Raw genomic sequence first — 26407 nt, forward strand, 5'->3', positions numbered from 1 at the left:
AGCACTTGTAATATGTTTCTTTTGTTTGTTGTATGGCCTTTAAATGTAGGCTTTATTCTGTTTGTACTGACAGTGGTTGTCATCTTCATCCGTTGAGCTGAAGACACGTTGCCAAGTAGTCGTCTGTGAGGTTTCTTTCTGTTGTCTCAGAAGCTATGGCTAAGTTATTCAAACCACTGGCAAAGAAAATGTATAAAAAAATAAAGGATCAATGTGTTCATTATATGTTAACAAATAACATTTAAATAGGAGACTTTGTGGAGGCCTTACTAATTTTTTCTTACTTTCAAGAAAAAAACTGACTAGGTTTCTGTTGATCAGTGGATGGCCTGAGGTCTGTTTACTGTGGTTCTGTCTGTCATGCTTTGGCCCGTGTAGTACATCTGATGGTACATTTGGTTAAATGCTCAATAAAGTCGTAAAAAAAGCAAAAAAAGACAGTTCAGCGTGAGGAACTCTTCTTACAAGCAAAGCTCACATGGATTCACACAGCTACACCCAGAGAAACGATACAGAAAACACAAGCTTTAAAGAATGTAATGAGAACAAATTCATTTTCACATGAAACTTAGCCCGGGTTCTTTAGGGACAAAGCTTTTCCAACATGTTCTAAAGCCACTGAAATTTTAATTTTCCATCTTAGCTGGCAGAGTTGCTTTCTGAGGCCTCCCTCCATCTTTGCCCTTCTTTTGAGAACTTCTTTTCTTCCTGTCATCCTTTCCACTGAAGTTGCTACTCCTGCTGATAATAAAATGAAAAAAAAATATTATATATATAGATAGATAGATTTTGTCTTCACTCTTTGGGAATGTGTGACTTTGACACCTTTGTGATGGTTTTTGCGATCCGTCCTTTTCCTCTTTCTGCTTTTTTTTACCACTGGCTCCATCAATTCTGCAACGTTTATACACATGCTCCGTCGACTCCCTGTGCTTCATTTGCTTTCTCCCACTGAAACAAGTAAGGCAAAGAATAAATATGATAGTGCTGCGTTAAACTATTCGCCCCTTTAAAGATTTCCTAAATTTTTGCTTTTGTTTGCCTTTCAATGTTTCAGATCATCCAAAAACTGTTAACAGGCAAAGTTAACCAGAGTTGTTACAAAACGTGGCTTTTAATTGATGATTTCCTTCATTAAAGGAACAAATCTATCCAAGCCCATGTGGTCCTGGGTACAAAAGTAATTCCCACCAAAGCGTCATAACTGGTTGTGCCACACTTGGAGCCATCAGCATCCATGAAGTGTTGGAGAAGGAATTTTGGCCACTAGTACTTCATGCAGAACTGTTTTAGATGGATTAGCCTTCCAAAAGTTTCATGTTTGTCTTGTCAGTAAACAGAAAATGTTCCCAAAAGCCTTTGGGATAATTAAGATGTTTTTTGTACATGCTCTGCATCAGAATTGTGGTTGTGTCCAGTTTCACTCTCTCATGAGGATAATGACTCTGCAGGATCCTGTCTTCTTCAGAGTGACAGATATTTTGTCTCAAAAGCAATTGTTGCAACTAAAATCCTCAATAAAGGTACATGCAGCATTTCTCCTGTTGTGAAGGAGTTTGCTCGCCAGGCAAACATCAGGAAGTTTGCTCTCAGTTTTAGGTTAATTCGTTGATCATTTCAACACATTTTTAATTAATTCAAGTTAATTGTATCTGAGAAACAGATCTTTTTCTTCCACTTCATAAACTTGCTTTGACCTCATAAAATTGCCACCATCATGTAGCCCATAGTACAAGAACAACAACAAGTAGCGGAACTTCAGAAGGGCTTGAGACTCTGATAACAAACATTTAAAATTGTGTGAGACAAACTATAGATCAGATCTAGACATCCCAACATATCAATCTCCAGCATTCAGACCAAGTTCAGTCCATAGCACGTGGTAAAGACATTGTTTGAATGACTATGCCACTCTAACTATAAAGATCAGTGATTGTTGACTACATCTCATGTGATTCGGGACATCTAGAGACGTGTGGAGAAGAACTTAGAAATATCTCTTGTAATTGATTCAATCTTTTATTCACACTGAGCTGACATATCCATTTCACGTTGGTAAATGAAATAATTGGTAGTTTGTTAGTGCTTGGAGGAATGATAAAACACATTTTGTGGTTCATGATAGTAATGTGCTATAATTTGTGTTAATCAGTAAACATCACTGCAAAGGTCAGAGCACATAATCCTGTTTAATTAGCTCTATCAGAAAGGAAAAACAGCGCTGAATTTAGTAAAATACCAAGTGATCTGTCTCTTGTTGTTGGGGACATCAACAAAGAAATCCAAAGTCTTGTCCAGATTAGGACAACACCTTCCAGAAAAAGCAAATTACTAACTTTTCAACACCATAGAACAAAAGACGGATGATTTTGGGGTGGTGATATTAGTTTTCAAAAAGTATAGTTGAAGAACTTTCAGATGACATTCAGCCTTTGTGTTCTTGCTAATAACCTTGCATCCAGTAAATAGATGCAGCTAATGTGCAAATGATAGGCGTTGTTTACCATTGTGTGGGTGAAGGCTAAAAAAAATAAACTCAAAAGTCATGACAGCTCTCTACAAACGAGAGTGCCGTCATGACAATTATCTAGAGAGCCAGACCTTCATTTGTTCGCAAACACAGCTGAACAGCGCTCTGAACTGGGAAAATAGAAGTAAGCATCTGCAGCTCACAAAGGGAAATAATGAGTTAGCACAACTGACGGTCAAAAACATATAAGTGTGACAGAAAAGAAAAAAACAACAAAAAAGAAGCTCAAATAGTGTTTCACAGCCCTGTAAATAATGGTTGGCCAAAAGAGAAAGGCTGAAATTATGTGTCAAATGCTGTGAATTAGACTTTGTGAGGAGAAACTACTTGGTCATAATCGGTATCACAAAGCTAAACTTTACAGAGACATCAGAAAAAAACAACCACAAACTCTGATTGATGAATCTCTAAATATAATGAAACAGTACAGGTTCAGAGAATATCTCCACGATAAGTAAAATCAAATGTTTAAGTTGACTTTAAAAACACACAGAGCGCGCAGTCTAGACTTACAATCAACTTGACCTTTAAGAATAAACACAATTAAGGTTTCTCACAAACGTCTGCAAAAGGGTTATCTAGCTAAGTAAAGCAAAATATAACACCAACTAAGCAAGTAATGTTGACAGTACAACAGAGCTCGGCTTCTCATTATTACCCCTCATTCAATATACAAGGAGAAGCTAAAGGGAAAATGGTGTTAAAAGTTCAGTGCATTGATAAATATGACGTATTCAGAGACAGCTTTCTTTTTGCAGCAGCGATCCGGAGCCAGGACCCATATTGGTTGCCGTGCAGATACTCTACTTGTACCGTGGAAATAAAAACCTTTCATTAAACTGACAAATCAGGCCGAATGGTGGCAGAAGCACTGTTTTACACTCACCTGTAAAAAAAAGTTAAAACATTGTATAAATAATAACTTAACCCTTGTGTTCACATTTTTTGATAGGTGGTCTAGTTTATCAGTTACAGACACAAACCATAATTAAAAAGCTCAAACATCATGCAAAATTCAAATAATTGTAAAATACTTACTTTGGCTTTTATTTTATTTTTTTGTCTTTCTGATAAGTTCATGCTTTATTGCTTTAAGACTTTAGATTTGCTAGTTTCTCATTAGGCCTACTGATTTAGTGTAATTCTATGTGTTTTTTGCCACTGTCACCGTTGTGGGACAATAAAGGTTCTCTTGAGAACGTTACAGTTTTGAGGTGGAAAGCTGATTGAGACAGACCACAAAAACCTGCAGCTATAAATACAATAAAAGGTGATTTTACAAAACATTGCCTCAAATAAAAAAGCATGGTACACAATACATTTCACTTTTTATTGTTTTTGTCTTACAAATAGAATTATGATAAGTGTAGGACATGCGGTTTCAGTCCCCTTTACTCCAATATGTAAGGAATAATGGACGAAGAGGTGTCCATTATCAGAAATGAATGGACGTCGCGTAGACGTGAACCGTCCAATGTGAAGCACAAAAGTCTTAGGACAAACGTTGGCAGGACAACGACCCTAAACTTTCTGCCACATCCACAGTGGAATGGCTGGGATTAAAACGTATCTGTGAGAATGGTCCAGACATAAATCTGAACAGTTGGGAAGCCTTGTAAACCGCTGTTTACAATCCAAAATGACTTAAGCTATTTTGCAAAGAAGAATGAGGAAGTAACGTCTTGTGTGTGCAATATGTAAAGGTGGTAGAGCGATACCTCAATAGGCTTGCAGGTGTAATCGCAATGAAAGATGGTTCTACTGAGAAACTGACTCAGAATATTTTTTGTTATGAAAAAGGTACAAGTACATAATTTTTCTTCCACTTCACAGTTGTGTTAGTTTATCATATTGATGAAGCTGTAACAAAAAACAGTTTTTGTCAAACAGAATCAGGTTTGTAATGGTATTGGGAACGAAAACACAAAAATGAGTCTTCCCAGAGCAGCAGAGTACTCCACTACACAGTCGGTCCACTACAGAACTAACATCAAGACAGTCATGCAGGCTCACAGTCACACAGCCAGATTAGTTACCCACCACATGTCTTTGCTCTAACCTTTACATCAACAAGCAAAAAATCCATATTTCAAACAAATAGAGTTGTGCTATACATTAAGCGAGCATCAGATTCATAACTCAGAGTAAGGGTTGAGCTATTGCCCCAGAAAAACAAAGAGCATAACTTGCATGACTTTGGGATAAAAGGAACAGTGTGTCACGTTAAGGCCTAAAACAACTGGAAAGCAGGAAAAACAAAAACAGATGTTGGGGTAAGAATGCGCAGCACCAAAGACAGGCCCTGAAGCCAGGATCTCACAAAAGCAGCTGATGGAAATCAAGAAAACGGTTTTCCTGTGCGTCTCTCGTTTTTGGAATGTCAAATCTAACATAAAAATCTCAAAAAAATAAATCACATTACAGAACTTCCTTTAAAGTTCAAGTGAAGTCTTCTCCAAAATGCAAACAAAGCCTTCGAAAATGTTTTCCTGATGAGGAATGAGTAACAATTTTATTTTAACGTATATACATTCAATAAATGAGAAAACACTTGGTATAAGATTACCATGTCTTACCTAGAATTAGTGGCCCTCTTGTTTCGCCGTTGATGGACTGCATTACATTGTACTTTATTCCACATTTTAATAATGCCTCGTAACCAACTTAAAGCAGGAGGAGAGGCTACCCCTGCTAAACAATCATTGACTTAAGTCAGAAAAATACATGTGTATTTTTTTCAGCCAATACTTAAGCTAGATGAAGAGTCTTTAAATTTGATCTACAGCTTTTTGCATGAACTGATGCCACATAAATACATGGCTCTAGATGATAAATGGATATTGGATGTCACCATTGTCTCCTCCACATGTGGCCGCATGTGTGGAGGAAAGAGCTGATAAGACAGACAGAAGTGGTGCCAGCAGGAATGAGCTGCGTTCATGATCCAAAGCTGAGATTTACAATCACATCACAAGTGTGGACCAAATGTCCAATCAGGTGCTCAGCTTGCGCCCGCAAAAAAAAAAACGGTAAACTGTGTCAGAGATGGCTGATATATTGTTTCGCCTTTACTCAAATTTCAGTCTCAGACACTATCGGTGTTGGTAAATCTAAGGCAGGCTTTCATATCAGCAGGTGAAAACTAATAGTTGAACCCTAAAATCAACTGGGCAACGACCAATGGGGAGTAAGTGATGGCCTGTGGGTGACTCAGCACAAGTGATGCCGGCCAGCATGCATAAATCTGCCATGCAGCATCTACGTTCATCACTTCAGTGAACAATAAGAGTGGCTACCAACAAAGAGGCTGAAAGCTCCATCTGTTTCTCTTCACTTCGCACACAGTGGTACGGCGATGCTTTCCAGTTTCAGGCTAAAAATAGTCCACCGGCAGTCATAAATCAAAGTAACATATAACCTGTGCATAAGCACATGCGTGTGAAGCCGGATCATGGGAAGAGAATGTAGGGCAAACTCGTCAGCCTAGCCCAGATTGTGTGAGCAGCACACAGACCGGGCTGAAGGCACAGTCCTGCGTGGCACCTACATGAGACTAAATGTGAAGCAGTAGTAGGGAAATCTCCTGAGTATTTCCACAGTGCCTGTCACACACATGTGACTCCTGTTCTTCCTGTCTTATACGGTTAGCCCAAAGCTTCGCAGCTGTCCTCGTGTCCTACTTCCCTCGCCTGACCCACAAGACTGGCCTGGGCGTTAACTATAAATGTGGACTCAGCGATTTAAATAGGAAATCTCCCCTCTGTAATTTAGGGACAGAATATGGGACTGAATGGGAACAACTGAGGGACAATTTTGCACAAATTAGCATAAAAAGCTAATTAAAAGTTGACACAGCGACTGTGGCACATATTTAATGTTATTAGCTAAATTAATTCTCACTATGCCTTGCTAATTTATTTGTTTAAACGTTTAACATTTTACAAACTCAAATTTCTTTTTCGAAAGGATTTTATGTGATCACACAAGCTAAACGGGCACTTAATTGTAAAGTTGAATGAAAAAGGATACACGTTTTTGCGTATAAAAATCTGAAAAGTGTAGCGCGTATTTACTGTCACTTAATACTTTGTACAGCCCCTTTTTTGAACCCCTCCAAGTGCAACTTTTAGGATTTGTCACTAAGTTTGTCACATCTAGAGAATGAAGTTGCTGAACGTCGACTGGGCCTTTCAAACGTGGATGTTTGTTCTGAACCTTTTCTTTGTGTTGGAAGGTGACCCTCCGCTCCAGTCTCCAGTCTTTTGCAGCTTTATTCACTCTTTCCATGAACTCCAACAAGCTCCCTGTTACTACTGAAGAAACGTTTTCTCGCTGCATGGCATTACCACAAAATGTTTCACAGTGGGGAAGGAGTGTTCAGGGTGATGCTTGGTGTTAGTTTTCCAACTCACATGGCCTTTTCCTTGTAGGAAAAGATAGTTTGTCTGACTAGAACACCTCCTTCCCTATGCTTGCTGTCTACCTTGTCAGCAGATTCCCCCACCTGAGCTGTGGATCGCCATAGCTCCTCCAAAGCTACCATGCCTCTGCTGATTCTGCTGAGTCATGTCTTGATTGGGTCGTGCCATACTCCTTTCATGTTTGGAAGATGGTGCTCAAAGCGAAATATGAAGTTCAAAGCTTAGGATATTGGCTTAAACCTGAAAACCACACTTTTTAGATTCTTATTTGTAAAAATAAATTAAACCCATGTGTGGTTTTCTTTCCACTTCAAAGATACGCATCATTTCATAAAAGTAATTACAATACATTAGTGAATACATTAGTTTATTGGGAGGCATAAAACACTCGGTGACTAGTGACTCAAGCTCTTCTGCAAAATCAAAGCTAGGGTAAAGACCAGGCAAAAGACCCACTGAGATGGAGATCTCATTTACATTTACCTGACAGCAACAAAAGTTATATCAATATTTACTTTCATGACAACAGCCATGTATATGAGATTTTAAGCTGTTACAGTACATGACATTTTATGCAGTTTTCACGGTGGTCTGAATGGCCACGAGTGCTTCTGATGAAGACAGGATAAAATGCAGGAACTGTCAGAGATTTCTCTTTTATTATTGACTGCCAAGGGGATGCTACGTGACACCCAAAGAGAAACAGTCCTAATTCCATCCAAGAGTGTGTACATGCAATCACATCTTGGCTAAAGTAAGTTAATACATCTGTTTATTACCTCATTTCACAGCAAATGTTCCGTATATGTTGGCACTCATTTCCCTGGTCTTTATCCCTTGTAGACCTTTTGCAACAGCGTGCTTTTTTTCTACCAATAGCTGTATATTTTTCCACAACTCTCCTCGGGTTTATAGAATTACAGTAATTGCCTGAAAAGCTAAAATTAAAAAAATAAAAATCCCCTTAGTTATGCTGCATGGAAACAATTTAGCTCAGTTTATATTAATTATTTACATACTTGATTTTCTACATTTCCTTTTCGGCTTCACGCTTTGAACTGAGTAACACCGAAAGTCCTTTAATCTACTGCTCTGTAGTCAAGCAGAGAAATTACACTTTTCTGATGTCAACATGCATTCAATCCTAAATCCAATAGTTATTCATTTTTTTTCGTGCAATTCTTGTAAATATTTCACTCACTTCTGAAGATATTTTCCGGTAAACACGCACAGATCAGTCATAACACTGCATGCCAATGGGCTTTCTGTGTGTTTGTTTGTTTAAACAAATCAGCTCTCAGCACAGTCAGGGAATGGACAATGCAACACGGGTGCGTGCAGGGTTAATCACTTTATCTGGTCATAATGTTACGACTGACTGGAGTACATCTGTACACTTTATGTGTAAAAGAGAAAGATGCAGACAGTCAGTGGATCTATACTGATCAAACTGCATAACTGGTCTATCAGAAATATATTCCCGATGGGTGTTGCCTTATCCAGACCCCGCAGCTGTTTAGCAGATTTCTATTCATCTTTTTAGAAAAAAAAACATGAATGGAAAAGGGAAAGTGAGAGGGGAGAGGGCACACTGTACTTTATCATGACATACGAAAAAGGAAAATCAGACTTACTTTCTCTACATGAAATACACATATTTTTGCTTTTGTGTTCTCACCTGTTGTGTGACGAGGAAGAGCTCTGCTTTCCCCTGTCTCTGCATCGTCTTCTTCTTCTTTTGTCATGGCCATGCTCTCCGGATCTGTCCCTGTCTCTGTCACGTTTTTGCTGTAGGTAGCATTCCCAGGCGTTGGCAGCATCGATCACTGCAGAGTCTGTTGCCATATTCCCTGGGATTTAAGATGAAACAGCCAACTCAGGGGACAGAGCAAAAACAAATGACGAGGGAGGACTATAAACAGAAGGAGCAGGCAAATCCATCACTTCTACTTAACATATGAATTATGTATTTTTAAAATCCATGCAGTTGTTTTTTCTTTTTCTTTTGCTCTGGAAACACTTTTTTCAAAGAAAGTTTAAAGAAAATGTTATATACAATAAATGTTCAGAGAGAATATGTAGGGCAGGTTCAGAAAGAAATCTATCAAACCTTCAGCATTGCCAAATTGCTTTTAGAGTCAAACTCTATATCATACATTTTTCATCACCATAAGAAAATATCTCTCTGTTTCCTTATACCTGGGACAGATAAAAAATCAGGAATGCTTGTGTGTATTGAAGAATCCTATTAAACAGAAGTGGACAATCATTGATGTAAATGTTGTTTTCATTTTAAGCTTTTAATAATGCATTTCAGCAGTTTTTTGAGGGTGGAATGATTAAACTGTATATATATATATATATATATATATATATATATATATATATATATACATACATACATACATACATACATACACACATATATATATATATATATATATATATATATATATATATATATATATATATATATATATATATATATACATACATACATACATACATACATACATACATACATACATACATACATATATATATATAATAAGCAGTGAATCAAAAAGAAAAGAAGTGGACGCACAAGTTTGGAACTGTTGTTGGTTATTTCTCACACATGGCCAAATACATGTATCCACTCTCACTAATGTTTGCCTAAATGTCCCTGAGCAGGCTCCACAACATCCACATTCTTTTTATAGCCATTACCAAGTTTCAGGCATGACTGCCTGAAGATTATACCAGAAATCAGAATTGGTTGAGTTTTGTATTTCTATATTGTTGGTTTTCTGGCAAGGGTTCTTGTTTCAAAGCAGAGCCCATACATGTTTCTAACAGCTAATGTCAGAGCTGTCCAAAAGCCTATTAATTTGCTTCATGTGTTCCAAAACAAGTGTTTTGTATTTTGAATTTGGAGATAGCCTTCCTTTGTTTTTCCACCTAATCTGTGCTGCCAGCACAACTGTCACGGCATGATGCTTAACAAATGATGCATCACTTTAATGGCTCCAAACATGCCTTTTGTCTTTGAGGTAATTTGCCAAATCTTTGTCTCATCTGCCTATGAAGCTTTTCCTTAGAAGACATTTATCCTGTCGACAGCAATTTTAAGTCAAGCTTAATGTTAAGCTGGGATCTTGGACTTTGTTTTGGTCAGCTCAGTATAAGTGAAAATCACCTCATTGTGGACAATGAAACAGCTGTCTCAGCAGTTTCCTGTTCTTGGCAGACTTGAGCCTTGTTTCAATATGATAATTCTACCATTTCTTGTTACTCGTTTTGCATAGTTTTAAAATCTTTTGACAGATATCAGTCTTATTTCCTTCCACCAAATTATTTTAACCCTGCCAAATATGAATAAATTTGGACTTAACAGTGTGCAAGATCACCCACGTGGTGATGATATCCTACAGATACTACACACATTCCTTACCTACAAAATATGGATTCAAAGACGTTGAGGGCTCATCAAAGTTCCCAAGCTTGCCGCTGAAACAGAAAATTTAAGAAATCTTAAAAGAAAAAAAGAATTTTAACAAGACATTCACTAAGCCATGTTTGTTCTGTCACCAGCTGTTGGTCCACTGCATTCATAAGTGTCATTTATGTTATGTAGCATGTGAGATCATTACTATGATAGTGAACGGTGTAAGCAAACAAATTCCCAAGTGACTCAGTTGAAAAGAAAATTGCGGACTACGCTGCATATGATCAAAGAACTTCTCCAAATGTGCTGCTGCGTTTTTTTTCCAAGTGTTTGAAGTGACTGGCTCATTGTCAAGGCACAGCGTGCGCTCGCCAACCCACGGAGAATGGATGGAGGGCATATTACGGATACGGCTGGATCTTCTGCCCTCCACATGGCTTGGGCGCTCACTGCTTCCAACAGAAAACTTCCGAGTGTGCTCAGGATGAAGCGAAAGTGTATGAAGTTCATCCAGCAGTGAGAGTCCAAAACATGAAGTGCCAAAAATCCCACAGCAAACGGTCCAAGACACCTAAATTTCATTATTTTATTGAAGGCATTAACAGATAAAGGCCTTGCGCATGAATGGAATAGCGTGAATGAAATAAAGACGGATTTAGACGAGCATGTGGCACACAGCAAAGAACTGACAGGAATAAAATGAAGTCTGGACTTACAGAGAGTTAAATCAGCTCTGCCATTTATAAAATATTTACAATTCCTTGAAAGGTATTTATACCTCTAGGACTTTTTCACATTATGTCACACTAAAACCAGACTTCCTTTTGGGGATTCTATGTAATGGACCAAATTGTGGCTTGGACACCCAGCATGAGAGTCCAGCATCCAGCAATTTCCACTCAGAAACTCAGATCATGGTCGCACCAATTCATTAAACGTAGCAGCATACAGCAAGTGTGTCCAGTGAAGGGTGACTTGTATCCCTTTCTGGTTACTAACAATAAATCATAATAAAACAGAGAATGTTCAACCCTTAAAACTTAAGAATCTTAGTGCATGTTTTTTGATAAGGCAAAGTGCCAAACCCTTTTTATGTTTCAGCTCTACAGTGGCAAGGTCAAGATATTGCATGTTAAGTTTATTACTGAGCTGGTAAAAAAAAAAACAATCCATCAAAATACTGTAATATTTTTTAGTTTTAATTTTAGAAATGTAATTGCATTTTTAAATGTCTTGCCCTGTGAGTGCTTTCAACTTGGAAATGTGTCCAGCATGGTAAACGGTAGGGACACAACTGTGATAGACCTATACAAGCTGTCAAGAAGAAGGAAAATGATACAACAGTTGCAATTTCTTTTATGAACAAATATCTGAAAAGTGTGTTGTGCGTTTGTATTCAGCGCTCTTTACTCTGATAATAAAATCCAGTTTAACAAACTGATTGCTTAAGTCATCCGTTTAGTAATCTAAGTGTGCATGTGTGCAGTGGTGGGCACAGTTGTGGGAATCTCCAAACATATAATTGTGGAACTAACTTTTTTTTTTCAGCGCATTAGTGTTGTCGATAAGTTTGGAAGCTGTTTCTGGACCGGTTAGCTTCCACTGTATTGGGTTTCAATACCTGTAATCACGCTAACAACGTTCACAAGATGAATCTGCAGCCAGATAAAGGCGCATGATTGGCTTGCTATGTGTACATGTCACGACATCATTGTCAACGTCATCATCGTGATAAAAACAGAAGAAGCCACCATTGTTCAACAGGATTTGTTCCCTGCAGTAGCCGGCGCACCATTTGTGTGATCAACAGTTGTAGTTATGGATGCTGAATACAGCGGTTCTGTTCGGCCGGTGGATGATTCTGCAGCAAGTGAACCACAGGTCGTTCACAAGCTGGCGTTGTCCCAGAAGCCGTGGCCTCACCTGCACAACGTTTCTGTTAACTGGAATAGATTAGTATAACGGCAACATGTTGTACTACCAATGTGTTATGTGCCTTCTCAAACATACAACCGTAAAGGAACACACATCGAGCTCCTTCAACCTGAAGTCGCACGTGAAGAGGAAACACCCAGTGCATGCGACTGAGGATTAAGGCCTGCTTTTATCGAGGTAAACATAAGCACTCTTCTACTAGAAGTAGTATGCTGGTGAAGGTTCTCAGTCATCCAGGTAATGGTCATTCCTAAGAAAGTTTAAAAAGCAAAACAACTGGACTTTTTTCTGAAGTTTGAAGACGTTTCGCTTCCTATCCAGAAAGCTTTCTCAATTTAAAAAAAATAAATAATTGAGAAAGCTTTCTGGATAGGAAGCGAAACATCTTCAAACTTCGGAAAAAAGTCCAGTTGTTTTTGCTTTATAAACTTTTTTAGACCTAAAGGTAGTAGTACCACCGATAGTCAGTCCTTGCATCCACCGGTAAAAAAAAGAAGAAGAAATAAGGTGACAGTTCGCAATAACCAGGCTATGATCCAAACTGCTGACAGTTTGTGTCCCACAATCTGTGGTGGACAAGAGTTTTGTGGATTTGTTTGTGGGGAACATGCTGCCGCTGCATGTCTTGGAGTCCCCAACTGCTTGGGGTTGCCAACTCCTTGAGAAAATAAATATTGCATACTTCTTGGCCAAGCATTGTCTTCTATCCTACTGACATGATTCATCATTTCTGCTGTGTGGGAACTGATTTTGTGAACCTCTGACTAAAGCTTGAATTTAATTAGACACATAAGGGATTTGTCAAGGGATAGCAACCCCGTCCCCAAGCTTTGACGGCTTTGTGAAGACTCTGAACCCCAGCAAGTCGTCCATGTTCTGTCACACCCTGGACAGAAGAATCTGAGCAAGCCATAAAGAACTGGAGGACTAGAAATTATGAAGTTACTTTTCATTCATATTGTTTATACTGGCTTTTTCATTTATACATTTTACCAGCGGCTTCTGTATTGCAACCTGGTGGGCTGCCTGTTGGGCTTGTTTCTTTCGCAAGACATGGCAACACTACCTTGCATTCCGCACTCTCACCATTTTATAAAGATTCTGCTGAAAATATGGTGGAGAAAACATCATACTATATGGACACTTTTCTACAATGGGGATAGGAAAGTTTGTTGGAGTTGATATGAAGATGAGTGGAGCTCACTGTTGCCAACTCCTCAGCAAGAAAAGTGGCTGTCCTAAAAGTCACTAGATGATGTTATTGCCTAATTTGCATATTTGTTAATGTAGCGATCCAGGTTTGAGGAAAGAAAAGCTTTTGGCAGGACAAAAAAAGTGATTCAAAACTTTAATTATGTTTGGAATCAGAAATTAACTTTATGAAATAATTCATGAATTTTAATGCATTGCCTGAACCCACACTACATAAAACAAATTTTACCCAAAAGAGAATTATGAGAGGCACACACAGTATAAACTATATTTAAATTATATGTATATCCCGCTTTGTAATCCAGGGCCGGATCAGCAGCAGCTTTGCGGATGTTTGATTCATTTGCAGTGTGGAAACTGAGTGGAGCGTGTCTCCTCCCCAAAAGGATACCTGAAAACCCTGTGTCCTTTTTCACCCACTTCATATAAAGGCAGACTTGTATTGGTCTATCAAAATAAATCTAAAAAGATTTAGTGTACCAAGTAACATAACAGAGTGGAACATTAATGATGTATAAATACCTTTGCAAACCACTTTCTAAGGAAATTTAGGCTAAGTGCTTCAGGAAGTAAATTTATATCTAAAATACCCTAGAATTACATTTAATATTCTAAACTGTTTTATGTTCATTTCAAAGTGATGACATTAAGAAGTTTCAAAATAAACTAGAAGTACTGATCTATGGGAGAACCTTAAGGCTGTGTAATTTTTATAGACATTAACAAACTGTGTCCAATGAGCAGGAGAATCTATGCAATGGGAACTAAAAGAAAACACGGTCTAAGAAAGTAAAAGGCTGATAAGATCATATATATATATATATATATATATATATATATATATATATATATATATATATATATATATATATATATATATATAAGATAACAGAATAGTGTATATAAGATAACAGAATAATGTTTTTCTGAAACTCTGCAAAATGTAAATGTTTTAAAAATACATTTATGAAGCAGATCAGCTCTTGGCCTTGCAGGAAGCATTGTAAGCCAGCAACCGGCTCATGCCAAGAATACCCGGTGTTCCTAATATCGTGAAGTAAAAGGCTAGACAGCTAACCTGGGGCAGGAACTGTCAGCGTAAATGATGTACACGTGAGTCTAAGAACACAAAAATAAAAAAGGAAATCATAAAGTGCACAGGGGGATGGCTGGCAGAGTTCATAGGAACAGTAAGTCCCTTGAGGATGTGAGGATTTGGCAGCTGGACTGAGATGTGAGAAGAAAAGCATTTTCAGGACACAGTGCAGAGTGAATTCAGGAACACGTCAGAGCAAATTAGGAAATAGTAAAAAAGAAGGATTCAGGAAAGAAAAAAGATAAAGAGACAGGAAGCTTTAGAGACAGACAAGCATGTAGAGATTGAGACAAGCTGGACACGGACAACATCCAAAAGAAACAAACCTATCATCAAACAAAACTGGCAAGGGACTAAAGTTGTGTCTGTATAAAAAAATGAGGGAGTTCAGGGAACAACGTGACTCTACTTGTGATCTTATTTGTATAAATTAAGAGTCAGAGTGTGGGAGTCTGCAGACAGTTTGTGACATAGATCAGAGGAGCACGGTCAGCGATGTCTTGGATACTGATAAACAGGAGGTTTAAGGCATAAACAAGGTTTTAATCTGATTTTTACCTTATTTGGCTTTTGTGTCAGTTGCAAGATGAGCAACAGCATACACTGAAAAATCTCATTAAGCTAGAAAGTGAGAGAGCAGTAATGTCTTATTCTCTACTGCCAAGAGACTCCAGAGACTGCCCCAGAAACCAAACCAAAGTGAGCAATTTTGGTTCTAACTTCTTATTAATCGCGTCCTTCAACCAAGCAAACTCTTCCTAAATGCTGATCAGTGAAATCTTTTCCTGGTACTTTTCTGTCTCATCTACAGTCTTTCCTGATCCCTCAGTACAGTCAGTTTTCTGAGACAACACACACATACTGTGGAAATAATAAACTTACCTGTCCAGCATGCTAGTGGAGGACATAGATTGGTAAAATTGGAAAAGGGAAGCTGCAAAAAAGCAAAAATACATATCAAGTCAGGCACATGAAATCATGTTCACTTAAATGTAACTCACTAATATTGAATATTTAAATTCTGATACACACTGGATTATTTTTAATTTCCAACGCCCTAAGTGAGCATAGAATGGAGGATGGAAGTATATGAAGCAAGAGAACCACTTTTTCTTGAAGTTTTGTTTGTGCACAATTGCCTGTACATGTACATGCTAGCATTAGCCTAGCACTCCAACAACATATTGAGGCCAATATGTAAGACTATACATGTGGCAAGGCTGATATAGCCACAGAAACAAAAGATAAAGTAATGCATGTTTCAGATGCACTGTCCTGGAAGTATGATGGTTTTCTAATGGACCCTACAGACGTGCATCAAAGTATGCACCTCTGTTATTTTCGCGGTCTGGTTGGTGGCCACCACTCCAGCTGAAGTTCGTTAATCTATGCGATCTCAGAGCGCTTCAGCACGGTGCATCCAGTGTGTTTTAAAGAGGCCAAATGATGTAGGCAAACTGATGCAATGCATCATGGCACGCCCAATCCGGATGGCTATCATAACCAAGTGACGCCGTTATGTGTAAACGTATTAATGTGGGACTCCATCTGGGACAAAATAAATGAGCTGTCAGTGAAAATAGATACTGCAGAGTCTTTGGTGAGTTAAATGGGGTGCAATCTTAAAACTAAAGTTTCAAACTTTGAAAATTCACAGAACTTTGGAACCCAAATAAGGACAAGCCTAATATTATTCATTTAAGTACTGGTAGCTGCTTTGGCTGTGAATTAAAAACTTTTAAAGGGGGCATTACAATAATGAAATTTTTCTCTGATTTAGGTGGTATAATATGATCTGCGGTGCACTGATGAGGCCGTGTGAATGTCAAGAGCGGGTACCAAAGGACCTGCTTATGGGCCGTCAGCTTTGTTTTTTGCTCAAAAACGGTCAAATCAGAAAACAGTTCATCTTTCTATGTAGGTTATCTTTTTACGTAACCGCTCCATTCAAGCAGAGGATGGCCCCTAAAAAGCGGAGCTTTTATGACAGAGGGTTTTCAAAAATGGGGAAGTACCACCAAATTATATCCCTAATTTGAACCGCGGTGAAGTTAGCTTTAGGTTGGATATTGGGCATTCGCTCTCCGTGGCGTCAGCGGCGTCTGCCTCCTGTTCAAGCCGATACAGAAAGATAATCTGGGGCTGCTGCTCTCAGTCTGCTCGTTCGCCACAGAAGCCGTGGAGCGCAAATCTCCAATATTCAACCTAAAACTAACTACTAACTCAATAGTTTATACAGTGATGTCATGGCCCCTTTACAAATAGCAACCTGCCATAGAATTTCCTAATTATATTTATATCACAATTATATTTACATCACATTTAAGTGTTACTAAATGGCACTGAGGTGTTGTTCATATTAGATTTAGAAAACAAAAGGCAATACAAAGTCCTTTGTTTTTTTGCATTAATGGTCCAGGAAAACTTGGAATATATGAAAGGTATATATATATATATATATATATATATATATATATATATATATATATATATATATATATATATATATATATATATATATATATAATATATTTTCCTTCAAAACATTTTGTGTGTAGATACCAGATACCAAAAGCAATGTGTGGTATACAAGCTCCAAGGGTATTAAAACTAGACTTTCCTCCAAACATAACAGCAACAAACATGGCAGGTCCGAACCATCAGCTCCACAGAACGCTCACTTCACAGTTAATGGTCCAACTTGTGATACTGCTCAAATTTTACGAGAGCTAGCAAAACAATCAGCTCCAAATTACACACTCAACTTGCTCCGAACAACAGCATGCACACACACGAATCAGCACTTGGTGCAAACACATTAACATCTGGATACTATCCTTTCTTTTCTTTTTTTCTTAAAATAATGACCCCTAACGTGAGAAAAGCTTGGTGCAGCTTTTCGAGATAAAGAACAACTAAGTACTTTTAACAGAAGGAATAATTATATGCGCTATTGAACAAATACTGTACGCTGCCCTGAGGACCAAGCTAGCCCTTCATGCTTGACAAAGAAGTGCCGTACAGTTGAGAGAACAAGTATCTCAGAACTAAAGAAACGTGCTGTGGGAGCAAAGCTGAGCCAAGAGTGAAATGCTGACGGCCTTCAGGCAATTGCTTTAAAGACAGCAGACCAGAAGACAGTGGTGTGAGTCACATGCACCTGAGACGACTCATTACCGGATGAGGTCACGGCATGAAACGCTTCATGAATACTGAGCAACACGGTCAAGCATGGGAAAGCAAAAGCAAAAACAACAGGCAGTGCGTGCTTCGTACAATAGCGCGCAGACATAAACATGCCTTCACAATAAACATCAGCTCGTCCGCACAGATGCCTGCAAAGTTAGTGTGTGTGAGTAATTGTTTCTACCTGCAGGGAGTGTTTGATAAGGACTGGACCTTTATGCTTGGCAGCATATAAGAGAGCTAATGGCTAAGGGCTAATGGCTGCAGCCTGGGCTTGCGTGGCTTTCTGTTTCATGCTAATGTTTCACAGAGGTGCAGGCTGCAGACTTAGATGGAGACGATATTTCACCGTAGACCAACGGTTGCTGCTTTCCAGAGCATATGTTCAGCAAAGATTGTGGCACCCACACTCTTAACCTAACTTCTCAGTAGTTTTCTTCTCATGCAACGATATCCTGTCACCCCTTTACTGCCTGCGCATACCAGAGCCAAAGACTTCTCACGTCAAAAATGTCCAATCTTTTCTGATCACACTCTCAAGAACTGAGGACGTACTCTCTGTACTCAAGTTCCCAGTGCTAACATTAGCGGGTATGAAGCATGTATCAACCTCTGGAAGTCACCACCTGAGCATACACACCTCGGGATCAACAGCTCTGCAGTAAAGAGAATGGATTGCATCCCGTTCCTCAGACTACAGGTCTCCCTTGACCTCACCGTGTCAAAGAACACAACTGGAATGGGGGAATGTAATTTTCTCCACCTATACATAAAACACTTATTTCTGTCATTTTGTTCAACCTCACCGTTTTTTTGTACAAAGCTGATGAAGTTACTCCTACAAATAACTCAGTTCTAACATGTATTCTTCTTTTCATCTCATAGATAGCGGTCCTGGTTCAGTGCTTATCTGTCCTTACTTTAGCTTTATGTACTTTCTCCTTTAGCTTCAAAAGTGCTCTTGGACCAGTACTCTGTGTTTTTTGCATGTCTACTCTGTCGTCTCAAATCCACAGCTAATCACGGCAGATGGCTGCTGATACTTTGTTGGGTCCTGCTGGAAGTTCTTTCCTGTTAAAAGGAAGAAATCTTTATTTTTTTCCTGTCCCAACCTTGCTAGACAGAAGGAGAGTTTATTGCGAAGTCAGAGACTTGGTACAACTGGCTAGGCCCCATTAGATAGATAACCTTTTAATAGTGACCTGAATTTGGTTGCATTGAATTATAAATATTATCAAACTAATTATACATAGTTTAATTAGAATCTGTCTATATCCTGGTTATTGGTTTGACTCATTCATCTTTACTGTGTGCATGCTGAGAGTGTGTGAACCTGAAGTCAAATTCCTTTTTTGTGAGCACAAACTTGGCCAATAAAGGTGATTCTCATTATTGTTTTACTGAGTTTCCTTCCTTATCCTGTTGAAACACTAAAATTATGTTCTAAATGTTGAACTTGATTGATTACAAATTAATTTAAACTGATTTGATAATATTCCAATGCTCAATTGAGTAAGTGTGGAAAAAATGTGTCTGATCCAAGATCAACACTTTAAAGGGGATATATTGTGCTTTTAAAGCCTTCCTTTTCCACTTTAAATCGTTCAGTTGGGGCGTATAGAAAGTGGAACTGCAATGCTTTGGTCTTAATTCCTCATTATTGTTGCCTTACAGCCCCTCTTTTGCCCCTGTTCTAGGGTTCGTCTGAGAGAAACCGGTTTTGGTGCGGTCTCTTGAAATGCATGGGAACACGTCAAACCCCCTTCCAGGGGCTTCATGTATAAAAATGTCTACGCAAAAAAAAATAGGCAGCTGCATTTTTATAAATCCAGTGTGTTAAGCACAACCCCGGATTTAGAAAAACAAACGATGTGTGAACGAGTGGGGAAATCCACGCAAAACTCTTGACCTGCAGTGAAAATGTGCGGCAGCCACACAAACTTTTTCAATCGACAATAACAAACCTCAAAGTTCTAAATCTCACTCAAGTACACTGAACTATACCTCAGTTCAAGTTTTATTCATCTCAAGGAGCACTGAACCTGATGTTCTTTGGTTTAAATCCGCGCAAAGAAATTGAGTCACATTTAGCTTCATACATTAACGTTGCACCCCTCAAAAAATGATGGAAACAATCTCATTCAGATGTAAACTGTAAATATTTCTCTGTTTTTGCCAGTGGGCTGAGGAGCATAAAATCCATGCAAATTATCTAAGGGGCTTTTTCATTCTCACTGAGAATAAAACGGGGTCGGATCAGCAGATTAATACCTGAAACAGTCAGGTGTGTTATCGTGGATCGACGGCAGCGTTAGTACTGCTGGAGGACATGAATGGAATAATGTGGAGGGAGCATCTTTTCAGAGATCTTATTGACCTGGCTTATTACCTGGTTTAGATTGCCCAGGGAAATTCTTTTATTATTTTTGAACTTTTGAGCTGAGACTAAAATTAACTTTTCAGCATTCCTAGAGACACCAAGTAGACTACAAATTGTATTTAGAAGCTAAAAAAAAAGGTTTTGCATGATATGCCCCCATTAGTGGTTTGTGTCACAGGAAGTTTTGTCATGTTGCAGCTGACTTAGAAAAAAATATGTGATTGACTATTGTTAAACATTAGTCTTTACTGTCACCAAACTAACCAGCTGAAGAAAGCAAAAGTTTCAGCACATCAGTCTTGTGTTGCACTTGTAAATGACACAAGTTCAGCTTTGGTTATAACTCTGTAATGACAGTTCTGCGGCACATTCTGCATCTACGAAATCCATTTGCCACCTGATGTGACCTCAGTGGAAAACAAACAAAAAAATTAAAAACAGCTAAGTCTTTTCCTCTGGTCTGTTACCCACAGCCAGTCTGCTCAGCACATTTATCGTGCTAGAATATGCAGACAAAGCACTTTGGGCTTTTTTTTTTTTTTTTTTTTTTTTGTACAGGCTATTTTTATCATGTTAGCCATTTGCATTTGCGAGGAGGCTGGGCCGGCGACTTAAAGAACATGAGTAGCCTTCACAGAGAAAAGCAATGAATATGCACTTCAAAGCTGGTGTTTTCTGCTTAAAGCTGCAGTCAGCAGGATGTTTGATATTATGGTTGCATTACCAGCCCTGGCATGGCTTTGCTGCACGATATGGGGCTCACAGGATGAGGGGTAGGAGAGGGGCCCAAGCTGGTGTTTCTATTTTGGAACCTTTGAAGAAGAAAATATGTTATATCCTCAGCTGTGTGCTTTCGCCAGGAAGTCCTCCTGGATTTCTATCTCATTCTCTCCAAGAACCAAGAGGAAGTCCTCTGACTGACAGCCTTGATGGACCACCTCCTGGACAGAACTACAGACACCTGGCTGAATACGAAGCTGCACTGCAGCAACCATATAATGGCCTCAAATGTGCTGCAAGCACACACACACTCACAAAGTTAGCAGTGTTCACCTCTGTCCTTTTACTCCACAGGGCTGTATATTTGGACATGTGTTGCAGGTTCACGAAAACACTCTCATAGTGCCGTTAGTCATTTGTGCAGCTGCATGATGAGTTATGTGGACAGCAGGAGGTCCCCCTGGGCCCCATCCACCTATAAAACCTCTGTGTTTAATCTAAACATGATCCATCTGTTTTATTTTAATGGCACACAATTAGTTTGAATCAGCAAATTATTTGCAGAAATAAAAAGTGAACATCTAAGCATACTGTAAATGATTATTTATATACATGTACATATATATAAACATAATGGTTTTGCCTTGCGGCATGGTGACTTACACGGTGGAGGCACAAATGAAAACACAGTGCAGACATTGATTGAACGTGGCAAATCATAATTGGTGACATTCTTCTCCTTGTGGGAAATCCCAGCAACGACCTGCAATGCAACAACAAAAATTACACGTTAGAAAAGAAAGCAGGGTGTAAAAACAACAAAAAAAGTTAGCCTGACTGCTTTATCTCGCTTCTTATAATCTTAACAATTCTTCTCAGTTATATTTTTAATTAATCTGTGAATTATACAGATTATAGATTTATAATCTCTGCTGATCACAACAGACTCAATAACTGTTTACAAACATGCTAATGGTTGCACCGGTTCTGATCGGATCATGAATCATTTTCACATTATCTCAGATCCTAAAGCACGCTTGGACACAGCTTAGTTATTTCTAAATGCTGCTGTACTATACTGTATATTGCATATTATGTCATATTATTCTGTATATAGGCTGGTGTTTTACCACTGTTTCACTTGAATATTTCTTTCTTTTCTTTTTTTTTTACCTGAGTTTGCCATATTATCAATAATTGTGCAATATTTACTCTGGTTTGTACTTTTACTTTTATTTTTGGCGTTTCTGACAAAGCTCATTCCCTGGTGCTTTTGAACTAACCGTAGAGTAGATTGTCTTGTTTTTTTCATTACTATAAACTGTGCCTAACTCTGTCTGTGTCTTTGCTACAGTCACGCCAGAGTTTCCCCATTGTGGGGCAAAAAAGGAATGTCTTTTCTTATCCTAAAACAACAGGCGATTTAACCTCTTATTTTTGTTTTCTTGATTTTTATTTTAGGTTTTCTTCATGTTTATTGATAATTGTATTTGTGTTTTATGTCATTTTATTACCAGATAGTAATGTGTATGTACAAATAAAACCATATTTACACACACTGTATAAAAAGACATGGACCTTTTCCTCACTCAGACTTAGATCAGACTCAGTCTTGTTTTCTGTCAGTTAGAGTTACCAAAAATATTTCTATTTTCTTACGTATTTGAAAGACCAGAAAATGCTTTATTTCTTTCTGTTACTTCCTTCAAATTCAGAAGTTTAAATACACTACACAATGCCTTTAAAGACTTGATCAAAGTCTAGAAGGTGACGTCAAAGCTTCTCAAGCTTCTAAATGTTAATTCTCAATATTTTAATTAATTGGCTTGTAGCTGTATTAAGACACATCTCACACACGTTTCTTCCTCCTGTGACATCATGGAAAATCAAGAAGCCGGTTCAAGCTGATAAGAGAATGTCATTATCCACAGTGTTGTATTGATCTGGAACAAGCATGCTTTCTAAACTAAAGTCATAAGGTGACTTGCTTTATTTTTGTTTTAATGGTGTCTCTCTTTATCATTTATAGTTGTTTTATTATTTCTCCCCTTACACTTGCTGGGTTTGTGATTGTAACATAAAACGTGCTCTTTAAAAATAAAAGGTTGACATGGCTTGATTCAAACATAGGTGGGTAAGTGGACCTCAACCTTCACAGATTAATGTTCCTCACAAATTAACAGAGGCACTGCATGCGTTTACAGTGAGGGTCAAAGAGATTACAGTTTTCTCTTTTATTTGCCCCCCATCTGGAGCTATAAATAGCTTTAGAGACTGTGTCGTTTTCCCTCACTACACAAACACACACACTACCTGAGTATCTCTGGCTGCATCGCTGCAACAAGGGCGTGCTTTCTTTCTGCTGCTTCCAGCTTTGCCTCCACTCCCAGTACTGTTAGCTTTCCTTTGTCTGTTGGCACACAATATGGCCTTTAAGTTTACACAACAACATAACACCAAGAAGTGACTGAGGCTTTCTTGATTCCTGTTACCAAATAGGCTTAAACCATGAACATATGTTATGCTGATGTGCACTTATAATATATTAAAAAGAGCGCATTAGTTTTGGCCTAATCTCCCTCCCAGTGGCCCTACATCATCCCTCCACTGGTCCATTAATGCATTAAACCTCCTTTCTGGGTCATTTTGTCTTCTTCTAACAACACTCCCTTCCTAACGTCCAACCCCAACGAACACACGCAGCCACTCTCCAGCACTAACCCTCATACACACACACACGGAGACAAACACACACAGCTGGGACACTAACCTCTTTCTGTCACTAGAACTTAATCAGAGGAAGAAGAACTGCACATGGAAACAGAGAGCAACTGTGATATCCAATGGCAGCTCATTAACGAACACTTTCCAGCTCCCTGATGTCTCTTTTATTTGCTTCATCTTTGAAGAACACACATGCACTTTAGCTGAAGCTTTGCTCGCAAAAAGGCCGTGGAAATCACTTCCCTTTATTAATATTATGAGATAGAAATGTAAAACTGGGGGGAAATGTAACAAAACTCCACATTTGCCTAACAGTCTGCACAGCTGCAAACACCAGTGGATAATATCATGCTTTAATGGAAAAAGGAAAAACACTGCATAAACGTCTTTAAGCAAGCAGCTCTCTTCTAGAAGTAGCCTTCTGCCGAATGTTGGTTGAGAAAAAGGCATCTAGTGTTAGGCTTGGTGAGTTTATAACATGCTACAGTATGACCTCCTGCATCCCTTCTGGTCCTGCTTTGTCACACGAAGTGAGCTAGATTCATGTCCCCACAGAGCACTTAGATTTCCATGACCTCCACTGTAGGGTAACCTTGCCAATGGTTGAGAACATCATCAAGAATCTTTAATTAAATATTATGTCCTGCCAGTCCATCCTGGCTGACAGTCAGGCCTGTGGTGAGCGTCTTCATTAACTGTCAAGCCAAAGGACTAGTGTTACTAAAGCCAGTCATTTCAGAATCAAAATATGTCTGGGTGTTGGGTGATAAATGACAGAAAATATTAGTTTTCTGGAAGGTTCTCGTCTTTTACTAATTAAAAGGTGGCAGTGAATAATGTAAAATGTCCTCACTGGTAAGTTTTCATTTTTCTCCTGTTTCCTTCCTACCAGCTCACAAGATCGTTCCCTACGGCCGTTTATAATCCTTGTTGTTTAAGAGATGTTTACTAAGTCTGCCTCTAAACAGGCATTTGCAGAACCCTGCAAGATTCTTCATACCGCCTAAACTTTGTCAATCAACGCCATCAAAAAGGCACCGCTACAGCTAATAAGCCTCCCACTAGATAATTACTGCTTGGATGATTATGTTTCAGCTGGCGACAAATTATTTTAACCCTAGCTGACGTGTCGAGCAGCTTCTCATTTCCATGTCGGAGACACATCCTGTGGTGGTGGAAGAGATTCCAATCTGTCTCAAAATAGTCCATTTAACTGGCATCAATCAAGGAGATTGCTGAAGCTACTGAAACTTGGTCAAGAGCTGTCCAATGGCATCAATGCGTTTCTTGTTTGTACCTGTAATACTTTATCAGCTTGTTGTGTTGTTCTTTTTATATCTCCCTATGCAAGTGAAGAAGCAGACTGAGGATGTTTTATCGCTCTCTCCCTTTTCTCTCCTCTTTTTCTTCACCATTTCTCCTTTTTTTCCCTCTTCTACCCTCTTGTTTCAGTGTCCATTTAACATGAAATATTCCCTGCATAAATTCTAATGAAGCTTCTTGCAAAACTAAATCAAGCTGAGCACTCTGGCGAAAGTAGTAAGACTCCGCTTGTGAAAATAAAATTTGTTGGGCTCTTTTTGGCATTAAGACAACAATTCTGATTGCCACATTGCCAGACAGGACACACAGAAAAACCTGTCCAATGCATTAGTACAAACTTGAAAGAAATTGGAAGAAATGGCAGAAATGGTATAAAAAGAAATTATTGAAAAAATGTGGATGTGATCACATAAACGCTTTGTGACCCAGTGGATTGGGACTAAACAGCGTTGTAGCCTTAGGAGCACAACTGGTCAGTGAGGCTAATTGGAAAAAGGACTCAGTTTGTTAATGAGCTTGATGCTTGGACTCTGGGGCAATAGAAGAAGGTCATGTGGTCTGATGAATCCATGTTTACCATACTCCAGAATGATGGGAGCATCAGGGTAGGATAAAAGGCATGAAGTGACATAATACTATAAACTTTGAAGAGCGTTGATGATCATTGTTCTCAAAAATGATCATCAATGTTTGAGAACATTGATGATCATCATGAAGACCAAGGAACACAGAAGACAGGTCCGGATTAAAGTCATTGAGAAGTTTTAAGCTGGTTATAAAAACAATATCCCGGGCTTTGGAGATCTCCCAGAGCACCGCTCCGCCCACCATTTAAAAATGGAAAGAGTATGGTAATACTACAATCCACCAAGATAAGGGCAGGCCACCTTAAATAACTGGCTGTGTCTGGAGAAAATTAATCAGAAAAGTGACAAAGAGGCCCATTGTAATTTAATATACAATCACAAAACATGGAGACCACTAATAAGGGATGCAGACGAGTGGACCATAAAGATGTTGAGAAGCTGGAGAGATCCAGAGCTCATGAGCTAGGTGGGAGAATCTTTTGAAATTATTTGTTGTGTATCCCACAAGTCTGGCCTCTAAGAAAGAGTGGCAAGATGAAAGCCTTGGCTAAAAGAACAGCCACAGGCCATACGGGAAACAGAGAAGCAGAAAACTAGCCCCGCACGTCACCTTGAACAGAACACCCCCACTGTGAAACGTGGTGCAGAGGAATCATGCTACGGGGAGGCTTCTCTTCAGCAGGGACACGGCAGCTTATCAGAGTTTATGGGAAGGTGGTTGGAGCTAAATACTGCACCATCCGGGAAAATAACTTAAGAACCTAGGCAGAGGTTCATTTTCCAGCAAAAGAGGAGCAAAACTATGCCTCTGGCTCCTTCCACTTCTCAATTGCATGCACATTTGTGTTGGTCTATCACATAAAGCC

At 38.8% G+C, this 26407-nt stretch overlaps 1 protein-coding gene across 1 annotated transcript; it reads right to left on the reverse strand.

Annotated features, from left to right (window-relative positions):
* Positions 1 to 31: 31 nt before the first annotated feature.
* LOC118559547 (splicing factor U2af large subunit B-like) lies at positions 32 to 23270 on the reverse strand. Its single transcript, XM_036130261.1, has 7 exons — positions 23221 to 23270; positions 21571 to 21670; positions 15504 to 15555; positions 10385 to 10440; positions 8630 to 8801; positions 826 to 951; positions 32 to 738 (listed from the first exon to the last, which is right to left on the reverse strand). The coding sequence occupies exons 3-7, from the start codon at positions 15527 to 15529 to the stop codon at positions 627 to 629; spliced, it is 492 nt and encodes a 163-aa protein (XP_035986154.1). The 5' UTR covers positions 15530 to 15555; positions 21571 to 21670; positions 23221 to 23270; the 3' UTR covers positions 32 to 626.
* Positions 23271 to 26407: the final 3137 nt, after the last annotated feature.

The sequence above is a fragment of the Fundulus heteroclitus genome, unplaced genomic scaffold, assembly GCF_011125445.2.
Source record: "Fundulus heteroclitus isolate FHET01 unplaced genomic scaffold, MU-UCD_Fhet_4.1 scaffold_318, whole genome shotgun sequence".
Lineage (NCBI taxonomy): Eukaryota > Metazoa > Chordata > Actinopteri > Cyprinodontiformes > Fundulidae > Fundulus > Fundulus heteroclitus.

Excerpts from the sequence above, each read along its gene's own strand:
- LOC118559547 (XM_036130261.1), bottom strand. The coding sequence starts at position 15,529 with ATGTCCTCCACTAGCATGCTGGACAG. Across the intron at positions 10,441-15,503 it reads TCCACTAGCATGCTGGACAG|CGGCAAGCTTGGGAACTTTG; the intron begins GTAAGTTTATTA and ends TTTCTGTTTCAG. Across the intron at positions 952-8,629 it reads TCTTCCTCGTCACACAACAG|TGGGAGAAAGCAAATGAAGC; the intron begins GTGAGAACACAA and ends TACTTGTTTCAG.